We start from the raw sequence: 25,956 nt of genomic DNA, 5'->3' as shown, positions 1-25,956 counted from the left end.
TGAACAGTCCCACACAGGCATAAAGTCACACAGGCTACACCATTCAGGACACACTCTTGAAGACATACAAACAGTTAAACAGTAAAGACATCCAAATTCTGTAAACAAAATCGTCCGATACAGAATAGAGGAGAAACAATAGGCGTTTTCACACTTGCACATTTTCTCTGCATGGGGCAACCACAGGAGGAAATTATATAATGAAAAAAACGCCCATCGCTAATAGCAACAAGGAGTCCAAATTTTCCTCACTAATCACACATTACCACACATTAATCAATAAAACATATCCAACAAATGAACATGCAAAGAGAGTAAGAGGGAGAGAGATGGAGAACTGAAGTTGGAGACTTTTATCTCCCTCAACAACTTTAAACATCTGCTATCCGAGCAGCTAACCGATCGCTGCAGCTGTACATAGTCCATCGGTATATAGCCCACCCAATTTACCTACCTCACCCCCCATACTGCTTTTATTTATTTACTTTTCTGCTCTTTTGCACACTAGTATCTCTACTTGCACATGATCATCTGATGATTTATCACTCCAGTGTTAATCTGCTAAATTGTAATTATTCGATTTATTGCCTACCTCCTCATGCCTTTTGCACACATTGTATATAGATTCTCTTTTTTTCTACCATGTTATTGACTTGTTTATTGTTTACTCCATGTGTAACTCTGTGTTGTTGTCTGTTCACACTGCTATGCTTTATCTTGGCCAGGTCGCAGTTGCAAATGAGAACTTGTTCTCAACTAGCCTACCTGGTTAAATAAAGGTGAAATAAAACAAATTTAAAAAAGATGGCCAGAGGGCTGCCGTCAGCAGTAGGCCATGGTTCCAGGTGGCTGTGTGTATCTCTGTATATGTGGTTGGTTGGTGGCTGTGGTTTCAGTCAGGGGGCTGGGTGTACTTTCTCATGGCCCACATATTATTTTTCTCTGTCACCAACAGGACTCGCTCCCCCACCCACCCACCCATCTCACAAATTCATTTCCCCTCTTTCTCTCTCTCTCTCTCACATTGCATGGTAAAAGGTGAGAAGGTGAGTGAGAGGACAGGAGCTTGTGACTACTCTAGATTTGGAGAACAACAAAAAAACGACCCGTGGTATAATAATAGATCACGTTTGTTGAAGAGGTCTCCTGGCCATGCCTACTACCCGACATCTCTTGACACATCTATGTGTCGTGGCTGCTCTGTAGCTCTGCCTTCCTGTTATATTCTCTCACTCTAAATCTTTCTTCATGGCATTTGACTCTGTTTCTAGTCTTGTGTATAGGGCCCAGAAGCCTATCACGTGATGCTACTCTCTCTCTTACTATGAAAGGATAGTGGGAGGTCAGGGGGTGTGAGAACTCTGAAACTTTATGGTACCCAAGGCAGTCATACCTCCCTCTACACTACATTACAGTATAATAACCTAACACCACCACCACATGGAAATTTCATGTATCCTAATTTATTTTGCATTTACCATCTGTCATATTGTAGATGAGTGAAGAGGAGGTGACTGCTCTGTGTGGTCTCATCTTAACACTTCCCCTCATTCACAGCTAAGATATCAGTCATAGTGTTAAAAAGCACTTGTGTCACTGTCACGAATCTCGCTAATCTTGATCCAGCAAAAGTGTTATGAGATCATAAAGAAGCACTTAAATTTTGGGCCTTGATGGTAGTAAAACGATGTACAGTGCCTTCAGAAAGTGTTTTCACCCCTTGACTTTTTCAACCTTTTGTTGTGTGACAGCCCGCATATAAAATGGATTACATTGGTATTTTGTGTCACTGATTTACACACAATACCCCATAATGTCAAAGTGGAATTATGTTTTTAGATATTTTTACACATTAATTAAAAAATGAAAAGCTGTAATGTCTTGAGTCAATAATTATTCGACCCCCTTGTTATGGCAAGCCTTCATACGTTCAGGAATAATACGTTTGCATAGACTCAGTCTGTGTGCAATAATAGTGTTTAACATATTTGTTTTATGACTACCCCATCTCTGTACCCCACACATACAATTATCTGTAAGGTCCCTCATTCGAGGAATGAATTTCAAGGACAGATTCAACCACAAAGACCAGGGAGGTTTTCCAATGGCTTTGCAAAGAAAGGCACCTATTGGTAGATGGATTTTAAAAAAGCAGACACTGAATATCCCTTTGAGCATGGTGAAGTTATTAATTACACTTTGGATGGTGTATCAATACACCCAGTCACTACAAAGATACAGGTGTACTTCCCAACTCAGTTGCCGGAGAGGAAGGAAACCACTCAGGGATTTCACCATTAGGCCAATGGTGACTTTAAGATAGTTACAGAGCTTAATTGCTGTGATAGGAGAAAACTGAGTATGGATCAACAACATTGTAGTTACTCCACAATACTAACCTAAATGACAGAGTGAATATATTCCAAATATTCCAAGACATGTATCCTGTTTGCAACAAGGTACTAAAGTAATACTGCAAACAATGTGGCAAATACATTTACGTTTTGTCTAAATACAAAGTCTTATGTTTGGGGCAACTACAACACAACACATTACTAAGTACCACTCTCCATAGTTTCAAGCATGGTGGTGGCTGCATCATGTTATGAGAATGCTTGTCATCGGCAAGGACTAGGGAGTTTTTTTTTAGATAAAATGAAATGGAATAGAGCTAAGCACAGGCAAAATCCTTGAGGAAAACTTGGTTCCGTCTAAATTCCAACAGACAGAGGGAGACAAATTCACCTTTCAGCAGGACAATAACCTAAAACACAAGGCCAAATATACACCGGAGTTGCTTAACAAGACAACACTGAATGTTCCTGAGTGACCTAGTTACAGTTTTGACTTAAATCAACTTGAAAATCTATGGCAAGACTTGAAAATGGCTGTCTAGCAATGATCAACAACGAACTTGACAGAGCTTGAAGTATTTTAAAAAGAATAATAGGCAAATATTGTACAATCCAGGTGTGCAAAGCTCTTATAGACTTACCCAGGGGGTAAGTGGATCTCTATGTGTATGAAGGGACTATTGTTTTGGCCAGGTGACTCAGGTCTCTGCTCTCTACCCCGCATTGATGTTGAATGTGATATGTATGAATTGTAATATATTTCCTTCTAAAATAAAACATTATATAAAAAAAAACTCTGATGTAGGGAGAAGTCCATTTACTGACACTCATACTCACAAGTGCACTCAAGCACTCACACACACATCCAAACACACGGGGTGGACGTGTGAAGCCTGTCACACACACCACACCCAAAACACCAGTCTCTCTGCCTCACACACATGAATAAGCAAACACAAACAAATAGCCAACACACCAAATAAACAGAGTATTTTGTATTCAACTGACTTTGCAGGTTTGTATAGAGATACAATATCAACAACAGAAATATCCAGAATAGCGATAGTTCATTCAACTACTATGCCCAATATGTAAGGATATGCAGGTAACTGCCAAAATAAAGGAAACACTTGAGTAAATGAAGGATCTTTAGTGGACATCAGTTCGTGGTCCTTATCTCTGAGGCCATACAAGCCACCCTATTAAGTCCTGTTGTCACTTTGAGAGGACATTCTGGGCGTGTGGGGGTGTGACCTTGACAACTTTATCTTACTGCTTCTTTTAAAAAAGGCTGCCGTCAAAATTAGCCCATTTTATGGAAATCAGATTTTTGTGAGTTTGATATTCAAATTGTTTCTAGTAAATGAATATCTCAGGAATAGTTAAATGAGTTGTCAGGACTCTGTAATATTTTTGTCACACTAAATAAGAGCTTATCAAGAAATATCCTCGGGCGGTCTAAGGGACTGCATCTCAGTGCTAGAGGCGTCACTACAGACCCTGGTTCGATTCCAGGCTGTATCACAACCGGCCGTAACTGGGAGTCCCATAGGGCGGCGCACAATTGGCTCAGCGTCGTCCGGGTTAGGTTTTGGCAGGGGTAGGCTGTCATTGTAAACAAGAAGTTGTTCCTAACTGACTTGCCAAGTTAAATAAAGGTTAAATAAAATACGTTTGGGTTACCATGGCTAGAAGAAGAGACTTCAGTGACTTTAAAAGAGGGGTCTCAAAGGAGCATAGGGGATTTAAAGGGTGCGTGTGTGTCTCAGTTACCAGATCTCAACCCAATTGACCACTTATGAAAGATTTGGAGCCGCGCCTAAGACAGCATTTTCTACCACCAACAAAACACCAAATTATTGAATTTCTCATGAAAGAATGTTGTGGCATCCCTCCAATAGAGTTCCAGACACTTGTAGAATCTATGCCAAGGATAATTAAAGCTGTTCTTCCAACACCCTATTAAGACACTTTATGTTGGTGTTTACTTTATTCTGTCAGTTATCTGCATATAAGGATAGAGGTGAATTGGACATGCATTTAGAAGCACCTGCTTATCATATATGAGGCAGAATAATCTGCACAATCCTCCGCTGTCTCTTACAGCTGCGATTCACACTCTCATGAGATTTTCTCTCTCGACTTGACACATCCCTTTCACATCCGCTCTGGTTCCCATCACTGCAAGGTCGCACCCATCCAGTCCCAGCATTGGTTTTTCTAACCTCTCTAGGCCATCACAAATAGACATACACACTAAGAAACACACTGCTGTGTACAATAGCTACATCATATTGGCCATCTCCCTCCATGTAGTTACTGTAAGCCTTCTAAAACTCCACCTGGCCCAGATACCACACACACACACACACACCTGCAAAATGGAACAAATAGAAGTTCAATAACATAAAACAAATGGCAAATCCAATAACCCAATCCCATGCTATTACTGCACAGTAGCCTACCTATGTGTGATGACCAGGACAAGACAATGGACCAAGAAATACATTTCCTCCCACATTAATTTAGTGACTCTTCAACATAGTTAGAAGCCTATAGTGGCGGTGCTTGACACTCTGGTAGTCTTTGCCTAATCATCAATGACCCCTGGTGGATATGGAGCATCAATGCATCTTATTGTGCATCTTATCGTGTGTGTCAACACTATACATGTGAGTTTGTACGCATTAAATCAACCCAGAATCAACCAAATAGAGATTTTATTTAGATTGACATCTTTGCTAGAGGAAAAATACATGCTCCAGTATGGAAAATAAGATATTATTGGGTTGGATGACACACACACTGGTGTTGGGGTGGATGACACACACACTGGGGTTGCGGTGGATGACACACACACACACACACACACACTGGGGTTGGATGACACACACACTGGGGTTGGGGTGGATGACACACACACTGGGGTTGGGGTGGACAGAGGATCTGTCTCACGCAGAAGGCATCTTGCCGTGAACCCGGAAGCGATACAGACATGTGTAGTCCTGGTGACCCCAGTTGCTGATGATACGGAGCTCCACATAGCGATACACACTGTTAGGGTTCTGAGAGAGAGAGAAGTCCACTGTTATAATCATTTTGACACTTTTATTATATCAGCCCGCCTGTTGCACAAACAATCACCCCAAAAGTTAAACTGCTTAAAGATTATTCCAAATGTAATTGGAATAATCTGTGTCAATGTCTGCAATCATGTTATCTGTATCTCTACCATGTATATCTCAATCATGTGTATTCCCACAGGGCACAGATGTCAAGTCAACGTCTATTCCACGTTGGTTCAACATAATTTTATTGAAATGACGTGGAAACAACGTTGATTCAACCAGTGTGTGCCCAGTGGGTCTCTACCATGTGTATCTCTAATATCTCTTTGTTAGTGTCTGACTCACAGGCAGTTTAAATGTCTGGATAGGATCCCCAGCCTGGTTAAACATGAAAGTCCCGAGCAGGGTTCCCTCTTCACTGTCAGTAGTCATGCCCTACACACACAGAGAGGGAGAGGGAGAGAGCGAGAGAGAGCGAGAGAGAGAAAGAGAGTTAATTAAAGGTACTCAGCATAACACTCCAAAAACATTCCTGTGTGGTTCTGATCAAATATACAGGGGTCAGAGGTGACTCACGTAAACGGTGAAGTCCTTAGGAGCGGTGTCTATGTGTCCGGTGGGAGAGACGGCGGTGGAGATGTGCTCCATGGTAACGTGGGTGACGTGGACAGGGTGAGACAGAGCCACAGTCATGGAGCCCTGGGCCCCGCGGAACGGCCAACACTTACCAGGCTGCACCAGCTGGCCCTTTGGAGAGGAGAGAATGGGAAAAGTAGGGGGGAAGCAAGACAGATGAGTGTCAGGCTGACAGTGATCTTTAAAGTGCATTCAATCATGATCACATTACATTACAGTTTACAAAGTAAGGAGAGAGACAGGTGGAGGGAGCGAGAGAAAGTGTGAGTAGGAGTGAGGCAGGGGAGAGGAAGAAAGAGAGAGAGAAAGATACTTACCTGAATTACAGTCCGGGGGCTCTCTGATGGAAACCACAGGGGAATCCCCAGGAAACTCACTCGGGCCGAACCGGTCTTATATGTCTCAGAGCACCGACTGGTTACAATGCTGCCACCTACACACACACACACACACACACACACACACACACACACACACACACACACACACACACACACACACACACACACACACACACACACACACACACACACACACACACACACACACACACACACACACACACACACACACAGACACACACAGACACACACAGACACACACAGAGACAGACACAGTGAGCTCTGAGCATATTCAATAATATAGTCTATACCAGGGATCATGAACTAGATTCAGCCGTGAGCAGATTTTTTCGTGAGTGGATGATCGAGCGGCTGGAACATAAAATAATTCCAAACAGAAATAATATTTGACAAAAACATGATCACTTCAAACCTTGCTTACATTTGTATACGATCATGTGTCTCTCTATTATGCGTGGGAATACTTGAGAACAGATTTATTTTACGTTTTATACAGTATACAATGGTGCTGATGTCACAAACCTTGGGACTCGAGGGCGAAGTTGGGCATTTTGTCAGCCAGTGGACGACTGCAGTCTTTCACCACCTGTTTCACATCCTGTCTCTCATCCTGACACACACACACACACAAACAAACATACATTTACACACAATTATTTCACAATTCATGTAAATATTTGGGGCAAATAATACAAAATATCAAAAAAATTAAACAACTACAGTGCCTTGCAAAAGTATTCATCCCCCTTGGTGTTTTTCCTATTTTGTTGCATTACAACCTGTAATTTAAATTGAATATTATTTGGATTTCATGTAATGGACATAAACAAAATAGTCCAAATTAGTGAAGTGAAATGAAAAAAATTACTTATTTCAAAAAATTTAACAAATTAAAAACGGAAAAGTGGTGCGTGCATATGTATTCACCCCCTTTGCTATAAAGCCCCTAAATAAGATCTGGTGCAACCAATTACCTTCAGAAGTCACATGATTAGTTAAATGAAGTCCACCTGTGTGCAATCTAAGTGTCACATGATCTCAGTATATATACCTCTGTTCCGAAAGGCCCCAGAGTCTGCAACACCACTAAGCAAGGGGCACCACCAAGCAAGCAGCACCATGAAGACCAATGAGCTATCCAAACGGGTCAGGGACAAAGTTTTGGAGAAGTACATATCAGGGCTGGGTTATAAAAAAATATCTGAAACTTTGAACATCACACGGAGCACCGTTGAATCCATTATTAAAACATGGAAAGAATATGGCACCACAACAAACCTGCCAAGAGAGGGCCTCCCACCAAAACTCATGGACCAGGCTAGGACGGCATTAATCAGAGAGGCAACAAAGAGATCAAAGATAACCCTGAAGGAGCTGCAAAGCTCCACAGCGGAGATTGGAGTATCTGTCCATAGGACCACTTTAAGCCGCACACTCCACAGAGCTGGGCTTTATGGAAGAGTGGCCAGAAAAAAAGCCATTGCTTAAAGAAAAAAAATATATTTTGGTGTTCACCAAAAGGCATGTGGGAGACTCCCCAAACATATGGAAGAAGGTCAAATTAGACAAAAATTTTGCTTTTTGGCCATCATGGAAAACGCTATGTCTGGTGCAAACCCAACACCTCTCATCACCCCGAGAACACCATCCCCACAGTGAAGCATGGTGGTGGCAGCATCATGCTGTGGGTATTGTTTTCATTGGCAGGGACTGGGAAACTGGTTAGAATTGAAGGAATGATGAATGGAGCTAAATACAGGGGAATTGTTGAGGGAAACCTGTTTCAGTCTTCCAGAGATTTGAGACTGGGACGGAGATTCACCTTCCAGCAGGATAATTAACCTAATTATACTGCTAAAGCAACACTTGAGTGGTTTAAGGGGAAACATTTAAATATCTTGGAATGGCCTAGTCAAAGCCCAGACCTCAATCCAATTGAGAATCTGTGGTATGACTTAAAGATTGCTGTACACCAGCGGAACCCATCCAACTTGAAGGAGTTGTAGCAGTTTTGCCTTGAAGAATGGGCAAAAATCCCAGTGGCTAGATGTGTAAGCTTATAGAGACATACCCCAAGAGACTTGTAGCTGGAATTGCTGCAAAAGGTGGCCCTACAAAGTATTGACTTTGGGGGGGGGTGAACAGTTATGCACGCTCAAGTTTTCATTTTTTTGTGTAATTTCTTGTCTGTTTCACAATAAAAAATATTTTGCATCTTCAAAGTGGTAGGCATGTTGTGTAAATCAAATAATACAAACCCCCCAAAAATCAATTTTAACTCCAGGTTGGAAGACAACAAAATAGGAAAAATGCCAAGGGGGGTGAATACTTTCGCAAGCCATTGTACCTGGGCCAATCTATCTCTGAGCCATTTGCCCGTGGCCTCTTTGAACTCAGGGGTCAGGTGTGTGTTGGTTGGTGTCAGAGCGGGAGGAGGCTGGTTCTTTATAGAGGTCACCTGATGCTGCAGCTACCGAAACAGAGAGATCATACATTAGGAAATAAAGGGTGTGTGTGTGTGTGTGTGTGTGTGTGTGTGTGTGTGTGTGTGTGTGTGTGTGTGTGTTACCGTGTCGCTGACGTCCTCCAGGGCCCTAACTCTTCCTCTAGTAAAGAGTAGGTGTTCTTGTAGATCAGCCACCTGCTTGCTGAACTCTGTAGCTTCCTGATCCAGGCGACGATCAAAGCTCACACTCTCAAAGTCCGCACTAGAGACAATACAATACAAACCAATACAACTTTATTTTCCATTTTGGGAGAGGTTTGTCTTGTAGAATAGAATACAACATAACTTTTAGGAGTAGGAGCTAGGGGCTAGGAGGCAAGGCACTGAGCTAGTTTCAGGACTGGCTCACACTCACCTGTCCACCCTCACTCTCATGTCGTCAATCTCGGTCTTCATACACCTCAGGTCCTTAGTCATTTTTTGTAACATCTATAGGGGAAGACACCTCAATTCAATTAAATTGTCTTCATTCCTTCCTGAGAGGCAATTATTGACACCTAAATTAAAGAATATTGGACGAAACACAACGTTGGGCAGTGTTTTTCAACTTTGAAGGTATGTCAATTTAAAGGGTTAGATTGACGCGTCTCACCTCGGAAATGTCCCGTTGCTGGTTTTCTTTCTGTTTCATAATTTCAATCTCTCTCTGCAAGACACACACATGCAACAAGTCAGATAACCAAATGAATATGTCCATCAGGATTGAGGTCAATTCCATTTCAATTCTAGTCAATTGAGAAAGTGAACCAAACTCCAATTTAAATAAAAAATGTTTGTAATTGAAAAGCATAAGAGACTAGGAATTTGAATTTTAGTGTACTTCCCTGAAGTGATGGAATTAAAATGGAATTGACCCCAACCTATTTTCAGCATGCTCTCTCTCTCTCCCCCCCTTCTCTCACTTTCTCTCTCTCACCAGTATAGTGTCCATTTGCATTTCGAAAGCAGAATTCATGATAGGAGTTCCATGCTGTAGAAAGAGATTCAACAATATTTATTGGACAATCAGGCTCATAACTTCAATGCTGCATTCACCCAATCAAGGCATAGATAATAGATATGAGACAAACAGTAGGGCTAAGTACAGTATTAGACAGATGAAAAACAGGTCCTACCGTAGTCTTTTGAGTCAGATCAGGTCGAGGGTCAGGTTGAGTCGGTCGGGTCATCAGATTAAGGTTCGTGGTGGGGAATGCAGTCGAAAACAGGAATACGGCTGGGAAGACATTGTAGTACTAGTTACACAGAGGACATCTAGTTGATTAGGAGGACATTTAGATGTGTAAATGTGATGTAGCACTCACCGAAGGTCAGAAGAAAGGGGAGGAGGAAGAGCAGGATGGCAAACCAGAAAGGCAACCAGGAAGGCAACCATGAACGGGCTACAAGGGTAAACACATAGAGCCAAAGCTAACGCTCAGCTAATGCTAACAAACAAACTACGAGCATAGAGACCAGCTGTCTCTAATGTTGTCTCTCGTACACAAACACAAACACAAACACATTGCACTCACTGCAGCTAGCACCGGTTCTTGAACCAATTCCACTAGAGAAGCTCCTGCTGGAGCATGTCCTAAGCCTTTGTGGCTCGTCAGAGCAGTAGCCAGAGCTGTAGCTCATGCTCGAGAAGCTCAGGCTGGGCTCCAGGGCCACACTAGGAGGAGACAGGAAGGTCTGCCTTCTCTGGGTGGCCCTCAATGTCGGAGCCAAGTCTGACATAGGGAGGGAGATGGGAAAGGCAGATAGAGAAAGATAAGGGAGGTTGAGTATTTTAGACATATACAGTATATTGTGTATACATATTCAATTATTTCAGACTGACACACATGTCTAATCCAAGCAATGGGGTTAGAGGGTAGGCCTGGTCCCAGATCTGTTTGTGTTGTCTTGCCAACTCCTATGGCCATTGCCATGGCGTGACAATGACCACAGGAGTTGGAAGGACAGAACAAACAGATCTCAGACCAGGCGACTGACTAGTCGACACAAGGGGCTAATAGACGTTGGCAATGTGAACACCAACTAGGTAGGACAGGAAGTGATGTCTGCAGTACCAATGTCATCAGCATTGATGTTTCGCTCATTGGTGAAGTTGGTGGCACTGACAGTGCTGCTGGCCTGACTGGATCGGGAAGAATCCTTATGTCCCCCAGTTATCTTTTTATTAAAAACCCTGAGAGGGACACACACAGTTTTAACACTGTTCTAACACTACCGTTCAATACAAAAAAAGATCACACGCAAGATGAACTCATACACATAATCACCTGAAGGGGCTCTCCCTGTAGGAGATGCTGGAGGAAGACTCGTCATCGGAGGACTGGTTATAGTACCCTCCGGTTACTAGTCTCGCGCTTCTCCTGGGCATGACTGGGGGAGTGGGGGGAGGGGCAAGAGAGATTTATTTATTGATTTCAAATTAGCCTACTTTTAAACAAATAGGCCTACTGACTAAAACCAGGCATTTTATCTCAGATATAATAGCCTTCTACTTACCGGAGTCTTGCAATCATAGGCTACAGTAATTTTCGCAGTCTGTAAAATCAGATGTTACAAGAGCAAGTGAAACTTTGCAAATGAGCCACTGCGTTGAAAACTGCAATTACGCCGTTAATTACATTGTTGCGTAGAAGGAGCCCAGGGCACGTCATAATCGGCTCTCTGCGCGCTCTGGACTACTTGATTGATGTGCAATCCCTACCCTAAACCCTAACCTTAACCACTACACTAACCTTAACCACAACCTAACACTTACCATAACCCTTTTAAATGTCAACTTCAATTGGGTATGTCCCAAGGATCCCGGATAGCACTGACCCTTGATTTACAGCGGTCCTCCCGCTCATTCGTCTCCAAATGTCCATTGATTGTTCGAATAAGTAACCCCATGAGTTCATTTTATTTATTTATTACGTTTATTTAAAAGGGACCATGTAAAATTTATACAAATCTCACAAGAAATTTGATGCATTGTAATTTGAATTATATTTAGCCTAGCTAAACAGCTCATTAAGGCTTCATCTCCCTGGCCCCGTTAGCTGAACAGTAGCCTTCATCTTTTCGGTTTATTGGAGTCTCATTATACAAATTGTAAGCCTATAAGCTACTGTAAGAGGGAACATGTGCCAGCCAGGGTGAAATAAATAAGCACAAAAGACACTGTATTTTTTTGTAGTCATTTTTTTTTTTTTGTAATAATACTTTTGGGGGGGAGTAGGCCTAGGATACAGGCAGAGCCTTCTATTGCAATAAAAGGCGTTGGCTACGGAAAATAATTAGATTTCTTCTCAACATCTCACTTCGTCATGACAACCGTTAAAGAGCCAAAACCCCGTGTTTGTCACCACTGCCGCGGCGCTCCACTCTCAACACCAGTCACCGCCCGCAATAGAAAAAGTTTTTTATGAAGTAATATTCTTGAGAGAACCGGACCGCACCGGACTAGTCACCCCAGAGCGATGCACCGCGCAATTCACTGTTGTTTTTCTAGACACCGTTTGAGCAGCATACAGACAAGAAAACGTTTTTGTGAAAGAAAAAGCTGTCTGACAAACGTGCTGTGGTTACAGGTAAGTTTTATTATTTTTGCATTGTGTTATTTAACAACGCTTGAGAATAATTAACGCATCTGATTTAATAACGGATTAACTTTAAATGCAAATCTTAGCCTAAATATTGGCTACTAAAATAGTGCATTCCAATGTCACACTCACATTAATGTGTAACACAATGCGAACGACACTTCCAATATTCTGTAGTGCACTTTTCCTCTAGCGTACCCTACCTGTCATAACCAGGGCACACTGGTATACTGACTAGACGACTGCCTAATATATGGCAGTGTGTGTCAGGGGGATGAAGAAGACAACCAGGAGCCAGAAACGTCCTCTCATTCAGTTAACGACATGTCACAAATTACCCTATTACCTTAAACTATATTACACAAGTAGTTTTGAATCATATTATCTTTCAGCAGGATAGGGTTTAACAAAGCTTTCTGTAACAGTTCTAAACCACAAGACTTGTTGGTTGGGGGGAGAACGTACTGGATTGAACTGGAGGCCAGTCTTGTAAATAGTCTGTCTCCTATAAAGTGCTCTTTTTCCTCTCACTTCCTTTTCTGATTATTTTGTCTCTTTCCCAACAGTCAAATCTCCTACACCAGTATTTTTTAAATGTTGGGTCTGGTCCCACTGGAGGGCTGCAACTGATTCCTTTCAGGTCTGGATCCTGGCACAATAAGCATTGGAGTTGGTGACAGCAGAATCACTATTCCACCATTTTGTTAGTCAGTCCTTCACACAGCATAAGCCATGTTCAGCCTGTCAGAGCTGGCCTCTCTGAGTGAGCGTCAGGGCAGCTCCAAGATGCTGAAGCCCTGGTGGGAGGTATTCATGGAGTACCTGGTGGTGCTGATGCTCATGCTATCTGTGTTGTCAGTTGCTATCTCGCGACAGGGTGGTGTGTCTCCCCCTGGACCTCACTACCACCCCCACTAACCAGAACCCCTCCTCCAGCAGTGGTGCCGTACCTCAACCCCACCCCCCTAACAGGCCCCCCACCAAAGCATACCCCCTACCAGCCAACCCTTGGACCCCTGCTAGGGGCAGACGCACCCACCTGGACTACCAGCAGTATGTCTACATTAGCCAGGTGTGCTACCACGAGGCCCTGCCCTGGTACTCCCGCTTCTTCCCCTATGTGGCTCTACTCCAGTCCCTGGTGCTATTGGCCAGCGGTTGCTTCTGGTTCCACTTCCCCCTCACCTCCGCCCGCATAGAGCACTTCCTGACCATCCTGGGCAAGTGCTGTGAGTCTCCCTGGACCTCCCGCGCCCTGTCCCATGCCGCCCGCCAGGAGGAGGGAGGGGAGGAGACAGGCCCCCAGGATCTCCAAATGCCTCCTCCTACTCTCCTGTCTTCACTCTCCGTATCCCGCAACCGCCAGTCCAGCCTGGACTCGGGCACAGACAGCCCCCTGCTGGTGAGATCGGATAGCGCGTCCACTGCCACCCCTCCCTCGCCCTGCCCCTCCACTCTCTCCCGGACCTCCTCCCTGTCCTCCATGTCTCTGTCCCGGGCCCATGTCCCGGCTTCAAAATCCCCTGTGGTGCTGGATGGTTCACGGCGGGTTGCCAGTTTGGACTGGAGTGACGGGGAGCAGGCCAGGGCACTGTTCGAGAGGGTGCGCCGCTTCCGCTCCCACTGTGAGAACTCTGAAGTCATCTACAAGGTCAGGGGTCATTTACGGAACGTGTCTGAACTATTTTTTGATGTATCTGTTTACCATACCACACCTTCACATTCACTATCCCTGTTTTCTGCTCTCTGTAGGTGTACTTGGCCCAGACAGTGTTCAAGCTGCTGCTGGTGGTGCTGATAGTGGGCTACACCACTCCTCTGATGAGCTCCATCTCGTTCACCCACACCTGCCTGCCCCAGGCCCATGCCCTGACTGGCTACAGTGCCTTTGAGTGTACCCATGCCCTGGCCTCTGTCCTCCACAAGTTGCTGCTGGCCTACATCAGCCTGGTGGGGCTCTTTGGCCTGCTGAGCATCTACACCCTCAGCTGGATCCTCCACAGGTCTGGATAGCAGATTAGTGCCAACATTTTTATGAGTGTTGTGACTGTAATTTGCATTTTATTTTCCCAAGCAGCCAGTGGTATAAAGTATAAAGTATTTAATTAAAAATACTTTAAAGTACTACTTAAGTAGTTTACTTTACTTTACTATTTATATTTTTTACTAACTTTTACTTTTACTTCACTACATTCATAAGGAAAATAATGTACTTTTTACAACTGACACGCAAAAGTACTTGTTACATTTCGAATGCTTTGCATGACAGGAAAACAGTCCAATTCACGCAATTCTCAAAAGAACATCCCTGGTCATCCCTACTGCATCTGGTCTGGCAGACTCACTAAAGACTAAATGCTTCATTAGTAAATGAAGTCTGAGTGTTGGAGTGTGCCCCTGGCTATCCGTAAATTTAAAAAACTAGAAAATCATGCTGTCTGGTTTGCTTAATGTAAAGACTGAAATTATTTATACTTTTACTTTTGATACTTAAGTATATTTAAAACCAAATACTTTTAGACTACTACTTTACTCAAGTAGTATTTTGCTGGGTGACTTTCACTTTTACTTGATTCATTTTCTATTAAGGTATCTTTACTTTTACTCAAGTATGACAATTTGGTACTTTTTCCACCCCTGTCTGCAGCATATTACACTCTTAGTACCTTTGTTGTTAACTATACAGTGCTCTGTTTGTGGTTGTGCTCCCCTCAGCTCCCTGCGTCAATACTCCTTTAACAAACTGAGGGAGCTGGGCTCCATGAGGGATGTCCCTGACTTATGTAATGACCTGGCCTTCCTGTTACACATGGCTGACCAGTACGACCCCCTACTGGCCCAGCGCCTTTCCGTCTTCCTGTCACCCGTCAGCGAGACACGCCTGCTGGAGGAGAGCCTGGAGAGACGCTGGGGTGCCGATAGGCTGCGCTCCATGACCACGGTCGACCCAGAGGGACGGCCCCTGCTGCAGCTGGTGGCCCTGCCGCGCCTGCCCCCCGCCCTCTTCACCCTCAGCCAGCTGGTGGTGCTCAAGCTGGAGCTCATCACGGACGCCAAGCTCCCCGCACAGGTGGCCAACATGACCTCACTCAGGTGAGCCATATAGCCAACAATGAAGCCACCAAATATTGAAATAATCTACATACAATATACACTTTATAGAAGTGTTTGGTGTGTTCTAGACAAGGGGCTTCAATTGTTTTATATGTCACAACAGGGAGCTTCATTTGTACCACTGTACTGCAGCCATGCAGCCTGGTTCCCTGGTGGTTCTGCAGGAGCGTCTGGAGGCCCTGCACCTCACCTTCACCCAGGCTGCAGAGATCCCTGGCTGGGTCTACTCTCTCCGCGGCCTGCAGGAGCTGCACCTTTCTGGCCGGCTGGGCTGCGAGGGCGGGGTGGGCCGTGGCTGGGCCCTGGGAAGCCTTAGGCAGCTCCGTCACCTCCGGGTGCTGGTCCTGAGGGGCATGCTGCAGCGTGTTCCCGGGGAGCTGGGGGAGGTGGCAGGGAGCCTGGTGAAGCTGGAGATCCACAACGAGGGCTCCAGGTTGCTGGTGCTGACGGGCCTACGGCGTGTGGCCGGCCTGACCGAGCTGCAGCTGCAGGACTGCCGCCTGGAGCGCCTGCCCTCTGCCCTGCTGGCCCTCACCAGCCTGCGCACCCTGGACCTGCAGCACAACAGCCTGCGCACCCTGGAGGAGCTCCTAGGGCTGGCACACCTCCGCCACCTCTCCTGCCTCAGGCTGGCCCATAACCGTGTTCTGGCCCTACCGGCTAGTGTTGGTGTACTGTGTGCTCTGGAGCTCCTGGACCTGGGGTACAACCAGCTCCAGAGCCTTCCCCCGGCCCTCTTCAACCTCCACCACCTACGTCGCCTCCTACTGGCTGGAAACCTGCTGGACGAGCTGCCAGCAGAGGTAGGGGCGCTGACATTTCTCACCGAGCTGGACCTGAGTGGGAACAGGCTGGAGAGCCTGCCTCCAGAGCTCTTCAGTCGCTGTTTGGAGCTGCGGAGCCTGAATGTATCCCACAACTCCCTGGGTTCCCTGCCTCCAGGGCTGAGCAACCTGAGCCAGCTGTCCCACCTGGACCTGCGCAGCAACAGTCTGGAAGAGCTGCCCATGGAGCTGGGCTGCTGTTCAGGACTGCATAGAGAAGGTCTGCTGGTAGAGGACTGGCTGCTCCATGCACTGCCACGACATGTGAAGGAGTTCCTAACCCAGTCTGGCTCTCATACCGGCAAATCCTTAGAATCACACTCCCGTCCAGACTCAGATAGCTTCCCCTACTTCTCGGCTACCCAGTGGAGTTTCTCCTCCGCTCTGGAATCACGGATATAGAACTGGAGATTAATATTGTCTAACCATTCATAGAATACATTCAACATCTTGTAGTGTTTGTATTGTTTCGGACAATTCATATATTTTTTACTGCTTATTTTATTTCTGACTACATTTTATTTTTGAACACCTCTTTTCTATGTTTATCACTTGTTGTGTTTGTGGGGTACATCACTGCAGCGCTGACACATTCACAATCTTCCTAGACAAAAGGGATTTTACATGAAAGTTCATAGACTTTGCTGCAGTGAAATGTTTGATGCCTTATGTCCCTGTACAGTTTATATAACATCCATATACGTAACCCTATGGAAAAACTGAGAAGTCTTTGCTTCCACTTTGAGAGTCCTCCATTCATTTAATTTCAAGGTAAAAACATTATTTTGAAGGAGGCTGCGCTGGATGAATGCATGTCCGGCTACACTGGATTAGACATTGACATGGAACGATCGTTATTATCCCCATGGCGGAGCTCAGAGATCCCTCCACAGGCTTACTGAAACTCTGTCCTTTCTGGGACTTGTTTGTCTGAGGAGGACAATACCCTGAGCTCCAATGAGCTTATGAAGTTCAAAGGCCTAAACTGTACATGTGGAAAGACTGAAATTGGACAGACTGAAAGGACTTAAACAACCAATAAGATTAACATTAACATTTATTCCTACTTGTTTTGCACATATTTAATCTTCAGAAAACTCAAATTAATCTTACTAGCATTGGGTGCAACCTAGCAATAGTGTGCTTGTTCAGAACAAGACCATGGTCAATCTTTGTGACTGAATTAATTTAATAAACTATGAAAGTCCCGCCTACTTCCTGGATCATGTTCCAAATGTTTTTGAATGAGATTCAACATTATATCATAAAATTCATAAAAACGCGATCATTTATGATATATGTAAAATTATATTTGTTTTCGTGGCTTAATTTACTTCTGCCCAATACGTTGTTATAAGGTATTAGATTACAAAATAGAAAATGCAATCTAAAATGTTAATGAAAGACAACAGGCGGACTAAGATTTGTAGATTTTGCCCTTTGTCAAAGTTTTTAAAAATCGCGTTGTTTAGAAGGAGTGCAAAGGCGAATCGAGCTATTGCGCACGCGCACTTCACAGAGTAGGCGTTCCCTAACGGAAATATGCAGATGCATGCTAGAACTGGCTAATAGGATCTCGCTAGCTCGTGCTTGGCTTTTGCCCACTATTTCCCATTGGAAACGACAGTCTGTGGCCTATCTTGGTTAGTTATAAAAAATCTTTGTCAGCAGTACCTATCGTCACTGATGATTGACAGCTTAATTTGGCCAATCGTGATACGATTAGGAGTAGTTTCGTTAAATTGACACGTAGACCAACCAATGATATTGATGTATTTTGTGGAGGCGGAAGTTCCGGCTTGTCGTATAAACTGAGGCCTCCTCTCCATGTGGTTTTGAGCAGTATTTTTTGGAGGTTGAATTGTAACATCACTGTAAGGTAAGACAATAGCTAATATTGCTTATTTGTGTCCTTTTGGCAATATTCTGGTTCTCGTAGTTGTATTAGAAATTACCAACAGCTTTTGATGGTTTTCGGATAAGCAAGATATTGGCAAATGCAATGTAAGCTGTGTTAGTTCTGAGCAAGGCATCTGAAAATAACGAAGGCTATTTTGCTAGCTAGGCTAGGACTAACGTTAGCTAACCAAAACCGATCCAAGTCGTGCAAAACATTGGAGTTAGCCACGTGTGACTACATGTTGTGTAATTTGGACAGTATTTGGTTTAGTTCGATAGCTCGCTACATTGATAGTTTTATTAGTTAACGTTAGCTACTAGAACTGCTAGTAATTTAGCTAACTAGGTTGGCCTGAGCTGTGTGCGGCAACGGCAGAGTCGATTCATGACATTGTTTGCGTTACTATACGGATGTATAGAGATAGCAGAGATATCTCTAATTTTACTCGTAAACAAGCTACGGAGCTAGCCAATACCAACCGTTGTTGACGGAACCTTTTGTAGTTGCTTACCATTTATTACAAATTGCTAGCTAGCAACCATGGCCCTGGTTTTGTTTGTAATACATAATTGAGCTGTTTATTTTGCTGTTGAACGTGGATAGTTTGCAACTAGTTAACTACGTAACTTAACTGTATAGTCATGGCGTAGCTAGTTTGAGACGTTTCCTGCAACTGTCAACGTCATGATTTATTTAAACGTTATGATGGTTTGGTGTTACTGAATGTTAACTTAAATGGCTCAGATATAGACTAACGTTACCATAGATAGTGGCGATGTTGGTCTGTTAACTACAAAATCTCCTAATTGAATACATCTTTTTATAAAAAAATATATGGTCTCAGGGACAATCTTTAGTCAAACGCAAATGGTGACAGCTAGTGTGAATGACCAGCCATTATTCTTCCCCCACCCTCCTTCTAAAAAATTATTTCTGTAGACATAATGGCTGAGAATGACGTTGACAATGAGCTGCTGGACTATGAAGAGGACGAGGAGCCTCAAGGAGCCCCGGAGACTACTGCCCCAGCAGGCAAGAAGGAGGTGAAGGGCTCCTATGTCTCCATCCACAGCTCTGGCTTCAGAGACTTCCTGCTCAAACCAGAGCTGCTCCGCGCTATTGTCGACTGTGGCTTTGAGCATCCATCTGAAGGTGAGTGCAATGGGTGGACGAGTGCTGGGAGTGGCATAAATGGAGGTCATGAATAGCTGAGTGGCATGTCTGTGGATACAATGGAGTGCATGTATAGGAGGACAGTGTATAGATGGCTGAGTGTCCATCGTCATTGGGTGTTGATGGACCACTTGTCAAAACAGTGCATGTGTTGTCCAAGGTGTGTTATGGTAAACAATGGCTTTTTTTTGTTCAGATAAAGATGGTGAACTGCATTCGGGTGTACTGACCAAATCCCTCATTGTTTTCCAGTTCAACATGAGTGCATCCCTCAGGCCATCCTGGGCATGGACATCCTGTGTCAGGCCAAGTCTGGTATGGGCAAAACGGCAGTGTTTGTTCTTGCCACACTACAGCAGATAGAGCCTGTGGATGGACAGGTCAGTATCTGCATTCTGCAAATGTCTCTGGAATGTCAAGTTTCAAATATTTGTTATGCATAACCCACAGGTGATCTATTCGCATGAAATACTACTCTTTCCTCTAGGTGTCAGTTCTGGTAATGTGCCACACACGAGAGCTGGCCTTCCAGATCAGCAAAGAGTACGAGCGTTTCTCCAAGTACATGCCCACAGTCAAGGCAGCCGTGTTCTTCGGGGGCCTGTCTATCAAGAAGGATGAGGATGTGCTGAAGAAGAACTGCCCTCACATTGTGGTGGGAACCCCTGGCCGAATCCTGGCCCTCATCCGCAACAAGACCCTCAACCTAAAGAACGTCAAGCACTTTGTCCTGGATGAGTGTGACAAGATGCTGGAGCAGTTGGGTGAGTCCTGCTTATTATTGCTGTCCTTTTTGGAAATGTGCCTTTTCACTCGACTTTTAATCCAACCCATTTTTGTTATTTACCCCCCTGGAAAATGATTTCTATCAATTGCAATCTTGAATGTAACGTGTGAACAAGGGTTTCCCCCATGGAAATCTGTTATCTCTTGAGTAAAATGGATGTCTTGGCTGTTCTGGGGGGTAGTTTGAGACTTATCCATGGTCCCATTTCTCTCATGTTTCAGACATGAGGCGTGACGTACAGGACATCTTCAGGCTAACACCACATGAGAAGCAGTGCATGATGTTCAGCGCCACCCTCAGCAAGGAGATTCGACCGGTCTGCCGCAAGTTCATGCAGGATGTGAGTACAGGGCCAGCAGGGGGTAGCACTGCCACTTCATGCGGTTATGGACTCAAGTTGTTTGTAAAACAGCACATCTTTGCATTGACTTAATAGAAAGATTTTTGTTGTTCTGAAGTGACATGCTCTGTCTCCTGTAGCCCATGGAGGTGTTTGTAGATGATGAGACCAAGCTGACGCTGCACGGTCTGCAGCAGTACTACTGCAAGCTGAAGGACAGCGAGAAGAACCGCAAGCTCTTTGACCTGCTTGATGTGCTGGAGTTCAACCAGGTAAACCCACACACTAATGGTGTAACTTTTATCCCTGTAAAAAGTATTTGTATTTGTGCTGTTTCCTTGTAAATCTGTTTGCTATATTTCTGTAATGTCTCCTGTGTACCTCTAGGTGGTAATCTTTGTCAAGTCAGTGCAGCGCTGTGTGGCGCTCTCTCAGCTACTGGTGGAACAGAACTTCCCTGCCATTGCCATCCACAGGGGCATGGCTCAGGAGGAGAGGTCAGTCTCTGTTGCTTACATGCACGCTTTTTTCTCATATCTCAACTGAAATGGAGCCCCAAATGCTGACTTTTTATGTAGCTGAAAGCCTCTTCAATTAACTCAACACATAGTTGCCTTCAAAGGGCAGCCTCTACATCTAGTAATATCTATAGCAGCTGTGTTAATCCTCTCTGGCTGTCTATCCCCAGGCTGTCCCGGTACCAGCAGTTCAAGGACTTTCAAAGGCGGATCTTGGTGGCCACCAACCTGTTTGGCCGAGGGATGGATATTGAGCGGGTCAATATTGTCTTCAATTACGACATGCCTGAGGACTCGGACACCTACTTACACAGGGTGAGTCACATAACTGAAGGAGCCTCAAACACCTGTCTTCTGGTTGTGAATGGTATTTCCAAATACCCATTTCAATGATGGCATCTGACGATTTCATTAACTTGTCATTGGCCTCTGTAGAGCTCCCTCTAAAGGCTCATATTATTTGAGTTGTCACTCCCATCTGACCCTCTTGCCCCTCAGGTGGCCCGTGCTGGGCGGTTTGGAACCAAGGGTCTGGCTGTGACCTTTGTGTCAGACGAGACCGATGCCAAGACTTTGAATGACGTGCAGGACCGCTTTGAGGTCAATGTGGCCGAGCTGCCAGAAGAGATCGACATCTCCACTTACAGTAAGGCTCTCTCCATCCTTATACATGCAGCCTCCCATGGAGGTTTCTCCATTCAAACTGGCATAACTATTACTCAACTTTTAAGAATAAAAAGTGATCTTTGTCACTGTCTGCTGATAATTGTTTAATTCAATGTTAAAAGGGAATGAATGTAGTGAAGCGGGTCAAAGTGACTTGGCGATCATAACAAACGTCAATGTGCCTGGGGTATGCCACATTTGTTAATCATTAGTACTCTAATACTGGGCCTGAAAGGTCAGGGGGATATTGTTAGCTCATTGAAACCCCCAAGATAATTGCCTGGTATAATAACTCCCTGAGTAATGGTGATGACTAGAGAGAATTGGACTGCCACGTAGGGCTGTCCTCCACACAATATCTTTGCCACCCGAAAGTCATCTGTTCTTTTGACAATCAGTTGGTCGACATTTTAAAGTGTTATTTATATATTTTTTCCATAGAGCTTGTCTGATGCTTTAAGCCAGGGGTGTCAAACTCGTTCCATGGAGGGCCTAGTGTCTGCTGGGTTTTGGTTTCTCCTTTCAATTAAGACCTACACAACCAGGTGTAGAGTTCCTTACTAAACAGTGACCTTGATTGATGAATTAAGTCTAAGGGAGGAGCGAAAGCCCTTAGACACTCTTCCCTCTAGAATGAGTTTGACACGTGCGTTAAGTACACATTTTGATGAAATAAACAAATGACTCCGGAGCCAGAGAACCTGTACATGACCATCCTGCTGGCCTTCAGATTCTGCCGTTATGCTCCTGAAGTTGACAGTAATACGTTACACCAGGGGTCGGCAACCTTTTTCATGTGGAATGCCAATTTAGTCAATTTCTACCAATTTGTGTGCCAGTTAAGGGTTTCATATTCACTTTTTCATGGAACAGTGGTAATAAATTATATACACATATAAAAGTCACTTCTATTGCCAACTATGTAAAAGATGCCAACAAATAGAAACATTGTAGGCTGCAGATTAATATTGTGATTAAAAATATATATCACATACACAGTTGAAATCGGAAGTTTACATACACTTAGGTTGGAGTCATTAACTGGTTTTTCAACCACTCCACCCTTGTTAACAAACTATAGTTTTGGCAAGTCGGTTAGGACATCTACCATTCCAACAATTGTTTACAGACAGATTATTTCACTAATAATTCACTGTATCACAATTCCAGTGGGTCAGAAGTTTACATACACTAAGTTGACTGCCTTTAAACGGATTGGAAAATTCCGGTAAATGTCATGGCTTTAGAAGCTTCTGATAGGCACTTTTTTTATTTATTTTTATTTTATTTTTTAAACGAGTTTATTTAACTAGGCAAGTTGGTTAAGAACAAATTCTTATTTTCAATTACGGCCTAGGATCAGTGGGTTAACTACCTTGTTCAGGGGAAGAACGACAGATTTTACCTTTTGAAAAATCGTATCCCCGAGCTGACACGATCTTGCAACATTTCGGTTACTAGTCTAGTGTTTTGAGCGCTGGACTATCTGCCGCCCATCATTTGGGTCATAAAGGGGTGTACCTGAGGATGTATTTTAAGGCCTCCCCTCAAACTCGGTGCCTCTTTGCTTGACATTGTGGGGAAACCAAAAGAAATCAGCCAAGACCTCAGAAAAAAATGTAGACCTCCACAAGTCTGGTTCATCCTTGGGAGCAATTTCCAAACGCCTGAAGGTACCACGTTCATCTGTACAAACAATAGTACGCAATTATAAACACCACAGGACCACGCAGCTGTCATGCCGCTCACAAAGGAGACGCGTTCTGTCTCCTAGAGATGAATGTGCAAATCAATCCCAGAACAACAGCAAAGGACCTTGTGAAGATGCTGGAGGAAACAGGTTCAAAAGTATCTATATCCACAGTAAAACGAGTCCTATATCGACATAACCTGAAAGGCTGCTCAGCAAGGAAGAAGCCACTGCTCCAAAACTGCCATAAAAAGCCAGACTACGGTTTGCAACTGCACATGAGGACAAAGATCTTACTTTTTGGAGAAATTTCCTCTGGTCTGATGAAACAAAAATAGAACTGTTTGGCCATAATGACCATTGTTATGTTTGGAGGAAAAAGGGGGAGGCTTGCAAGCTGAAGAACACCATCCCAACCGCGACGCATGGGGGTGGCAGCATGTTGTAGGGGAGCTTTGCTGCAGGAGGGACTGGTGCATTTCACAAAATAGATGGCATCATGAGGAAAATTTGTGGATATATTGAAGCAACATCTCAACACATCAGTCAGGAAGTTAAAGCTTGGTCGCAAATGGACAATGACCCCAAGCATACTTCCAAAGTTGTGGCAAAATGGCTTAAGGACAACAAAGTCAAGGTATTGGAGTGGCCATCACAAAGCCCTGATCTCAATCCTATAGAAAATTTGAAATGAAAAAGCGTGTGCGTGCAAGGAGGCCTACAAACCTGACTCGGTTACACCAACTCTGTCAGGAATGGGCCAGAATTCACCCAACTTTCTTGTGGAAGGCTACCCTAAACGTTTGACAAGTTTAACAATTAAAAGGCAATGCTACCAAATACTAATTTAGTGCATGTAAACTTCTGACCCGCTGGGAATGTGAAAGAAATAAAAGCTGAAATAATTTTCTCCTATTATTCTATCATTTCACATTCTTAAAATAGTGGTGATCCTAACTGACCTAGGACATGGAATATTTGCTAGGGTTAAATGTATTTGGCTAAGGTGTTTGTAAACTTCTGACTTCATCAGTAAATATCCTATAAATCGCATTGGCTACGCATGGCCTGTCTGCAACAAACTCAAAACATTATCAATTGGGTCCAGCCTGACCCGTGCGCTAGTGAACTTGCAACATGATATAAAATATCCTGTTTTGCTGCACCAGTGAGCTCTGAACAGAAACCACTGTAGGCTATTTGCGCAAGGGTTAAGAAGTAATCAGGTAGGCCTATTTTTTTAAATGTTATTATTATTTTTTTTACTGGATCAGAGCATGACATTTTTCCCTTTCACTCAGTGGTTATCAAAAAAGACAGGGCAGGAAAGATTTTAAATACATACATTGAGTGACAATAGTTACTTAACAGACTTTATTTACTTGCTGTTTCTGAGGTGATAAGTTACTTTAAAGCTCCAACTCATTAGTGGTGGTGAGTTAAGCCAATCAGAAATGCAGTCACATCCCCAAATGGGCACTTTTAACAATAGTTAAAAAAAAAATATATATATATATATATGTCTACATTTGCAAGCAGACCATGTAGCCTTAGGCCTAAATCTATACGTAGTCAGTTAACCATCCTTACTCAACATTGACAGGAGCACTTTAAACAAAAGACAATTAGTAAATGGAATTAAATACATCTGAAGTTGTTTCTTACAAGTGTAGCATAGGTTGTGCGCTCTGACAATGAACAGTAAGACTAATAATATTAAACGCATAAACAGAAATTATGGTTAACAAACATTGTAGATTAGAAATTGTGAATCAATGGTAAATGTACTACTGGTGACGTAATGGGGAATTGATAGACACTAACAAAGGGCAAACAATTCTCACAGTGAATTGGCGGGAGCGTGTTCTGGAGAGGTGTTTTGTGCCTCTTCGCCACAATCCCCTTGGACTGTGCCATCCCTGTGGCCTCCAGTGGATTAGTCCACTGAGACATGCGCGACTCACGGGTTTCTTATGTGCCATAAAGACACAAATGTGGGGTCAGCCCTAAACTGGGTAGGTCTTAGTGAATGGAGACTCCGTACATGTTTAAACGTACGGTGAAAAGCTGAATGCCCAGCTGTTGCTTATGGAGATGGTCTTCAGGACAGTGTCTCTTCTCCTTTCTCACCCACCACTTTTTTTTCTTTCTAGTTGAGCAGTCCAGATGAGTCCTCCATCCCAGAAGAAATGTCCCCTAACCCTGAATCTGTCCTTGTTTGGATGAAAAACCTTCCTCACTGTTTTATTTTAAAGCTCTGTTCCTTGACTGTTCACCAAATGTATTTTTATTTTAATGTATCATTGGGGGTTGTCTGGTTTTAATTTTGTTGTGGTTTGCTTTTGGTCAATGAAATTAACTTTTTATAAAATTCCAGTTTCTTGTCTAATTTGACAGGTTACATGTTACTTACAATGGTGTGCGTATTATGAAATTC

At 43.8% G+C, this 25,956-nt stretch overlaps 2 protein-coding genes and 1 pseudogene across 2 annotated transcripts; 2 read left to right on the top strand and 1 right to left on the bottom strand.

Annotated features, from left to right (window-relative positions):
- Positions 1 to 5,059: 5,059 nt before the first annotated feature.
- LOC139576297 (SUN domain-containing protein 2-like) lies at positions 5,060 to 11,730 on the bottom strand. The gene is made up of 16 exons (XM_071402244.1): positions 11,423 to 11,730; positions 11,194 to 11,296; positions 10,981 to 11,099; positions 10,441 to 10,638; positions 10,231 to 10,308; positions 10,042 to 10,142; positions 9,843 to 9,896; positions 9,519 to 9,572; positions 9,282 to 9,355; positions 8,990 to 9,128; positions 8,768 to 8,890; positions 6,943 to 7,030; positions 6,376 to 6,491; positions 5,999 to 6,169; positions 5,768 to 5,857; positions 5,060 to 5,419 (listed from the first exon to the last, which is right to left on the bottom strand). The coding sequence occupies exons 2-16, from the start codon at positions 11,292 to 11,294 to the stop codon at positions 5,306 to 5,308; spliced, it is 1,620 nt and encodes a 539-aa protein (XP_071258345.1). The 5' UTR covers positions 11,295 to 11,296; positions 11,423 to 11,730; the 3' UTR covers positions 5,060 to 5,305.
- A 489-nt stretch (positions 11,731 to 12,219) lies between these two features.
- Positions 12,220 to 17,659, top strand: LOC139576264 (volume-regulated anion channel subunit LRRC8D-like; annotated as a pseudogene).
- Positions 17,660 to 18,169: 510 nt separating this feature from the next.
- LOC139576265 (ATP-dependent RNA helicase DDX39A) lies at positions 18,170 to 25,890 on the top strand. The gene is made up of 10 exons (XM_071402141.1): positions 18,170 to 18,324; positions 19,285 to 19,497; positions 19,771 to 19,898; positions 20,006 to 20,282; positions 20,527 to 20,645; positions 20,786 to 20,917; positions 21,033 to 21,142; positions 21,334 to 21,478; positions 21,662 to 21,809; positions 25,673 to 25,890. Exons 2-10 carry the CDS (start codon positions 19,290 to 19,292, stop codon positions 25,687 to 25,689), a joined length of 1,284 nt encoding a protein of 427 aa, XP_071258242.1. The 5' UTR covers positions 18,170 to 18,324; positions 19,285 to 19,289; the 3' UTR covers positions 25,690 to 25,890.
- The last annotated feature ends 66 nt before the right edge of the window (positions 25,891 to 25,956 follow it).

This window comes from Salvelinus alpinus, chromosome 1 (assembly GCF_045679555.1).
Source record: "Salvelinus alpinus chromosome 1, SLU_Salpinus.1, whole genome shotgun sequence".
Taxonomy (NCBI): Eukaryota; Metazoa; Chordata; class Actinopteri; order Salmoniformes; family Salmonidae; genus Salvelinus; species Salvelinus alpinus.
Note: the sequence above shows the minus strand (reverse complement) of the source record. Positions and strands in the feature narration are given on the sequence as shown.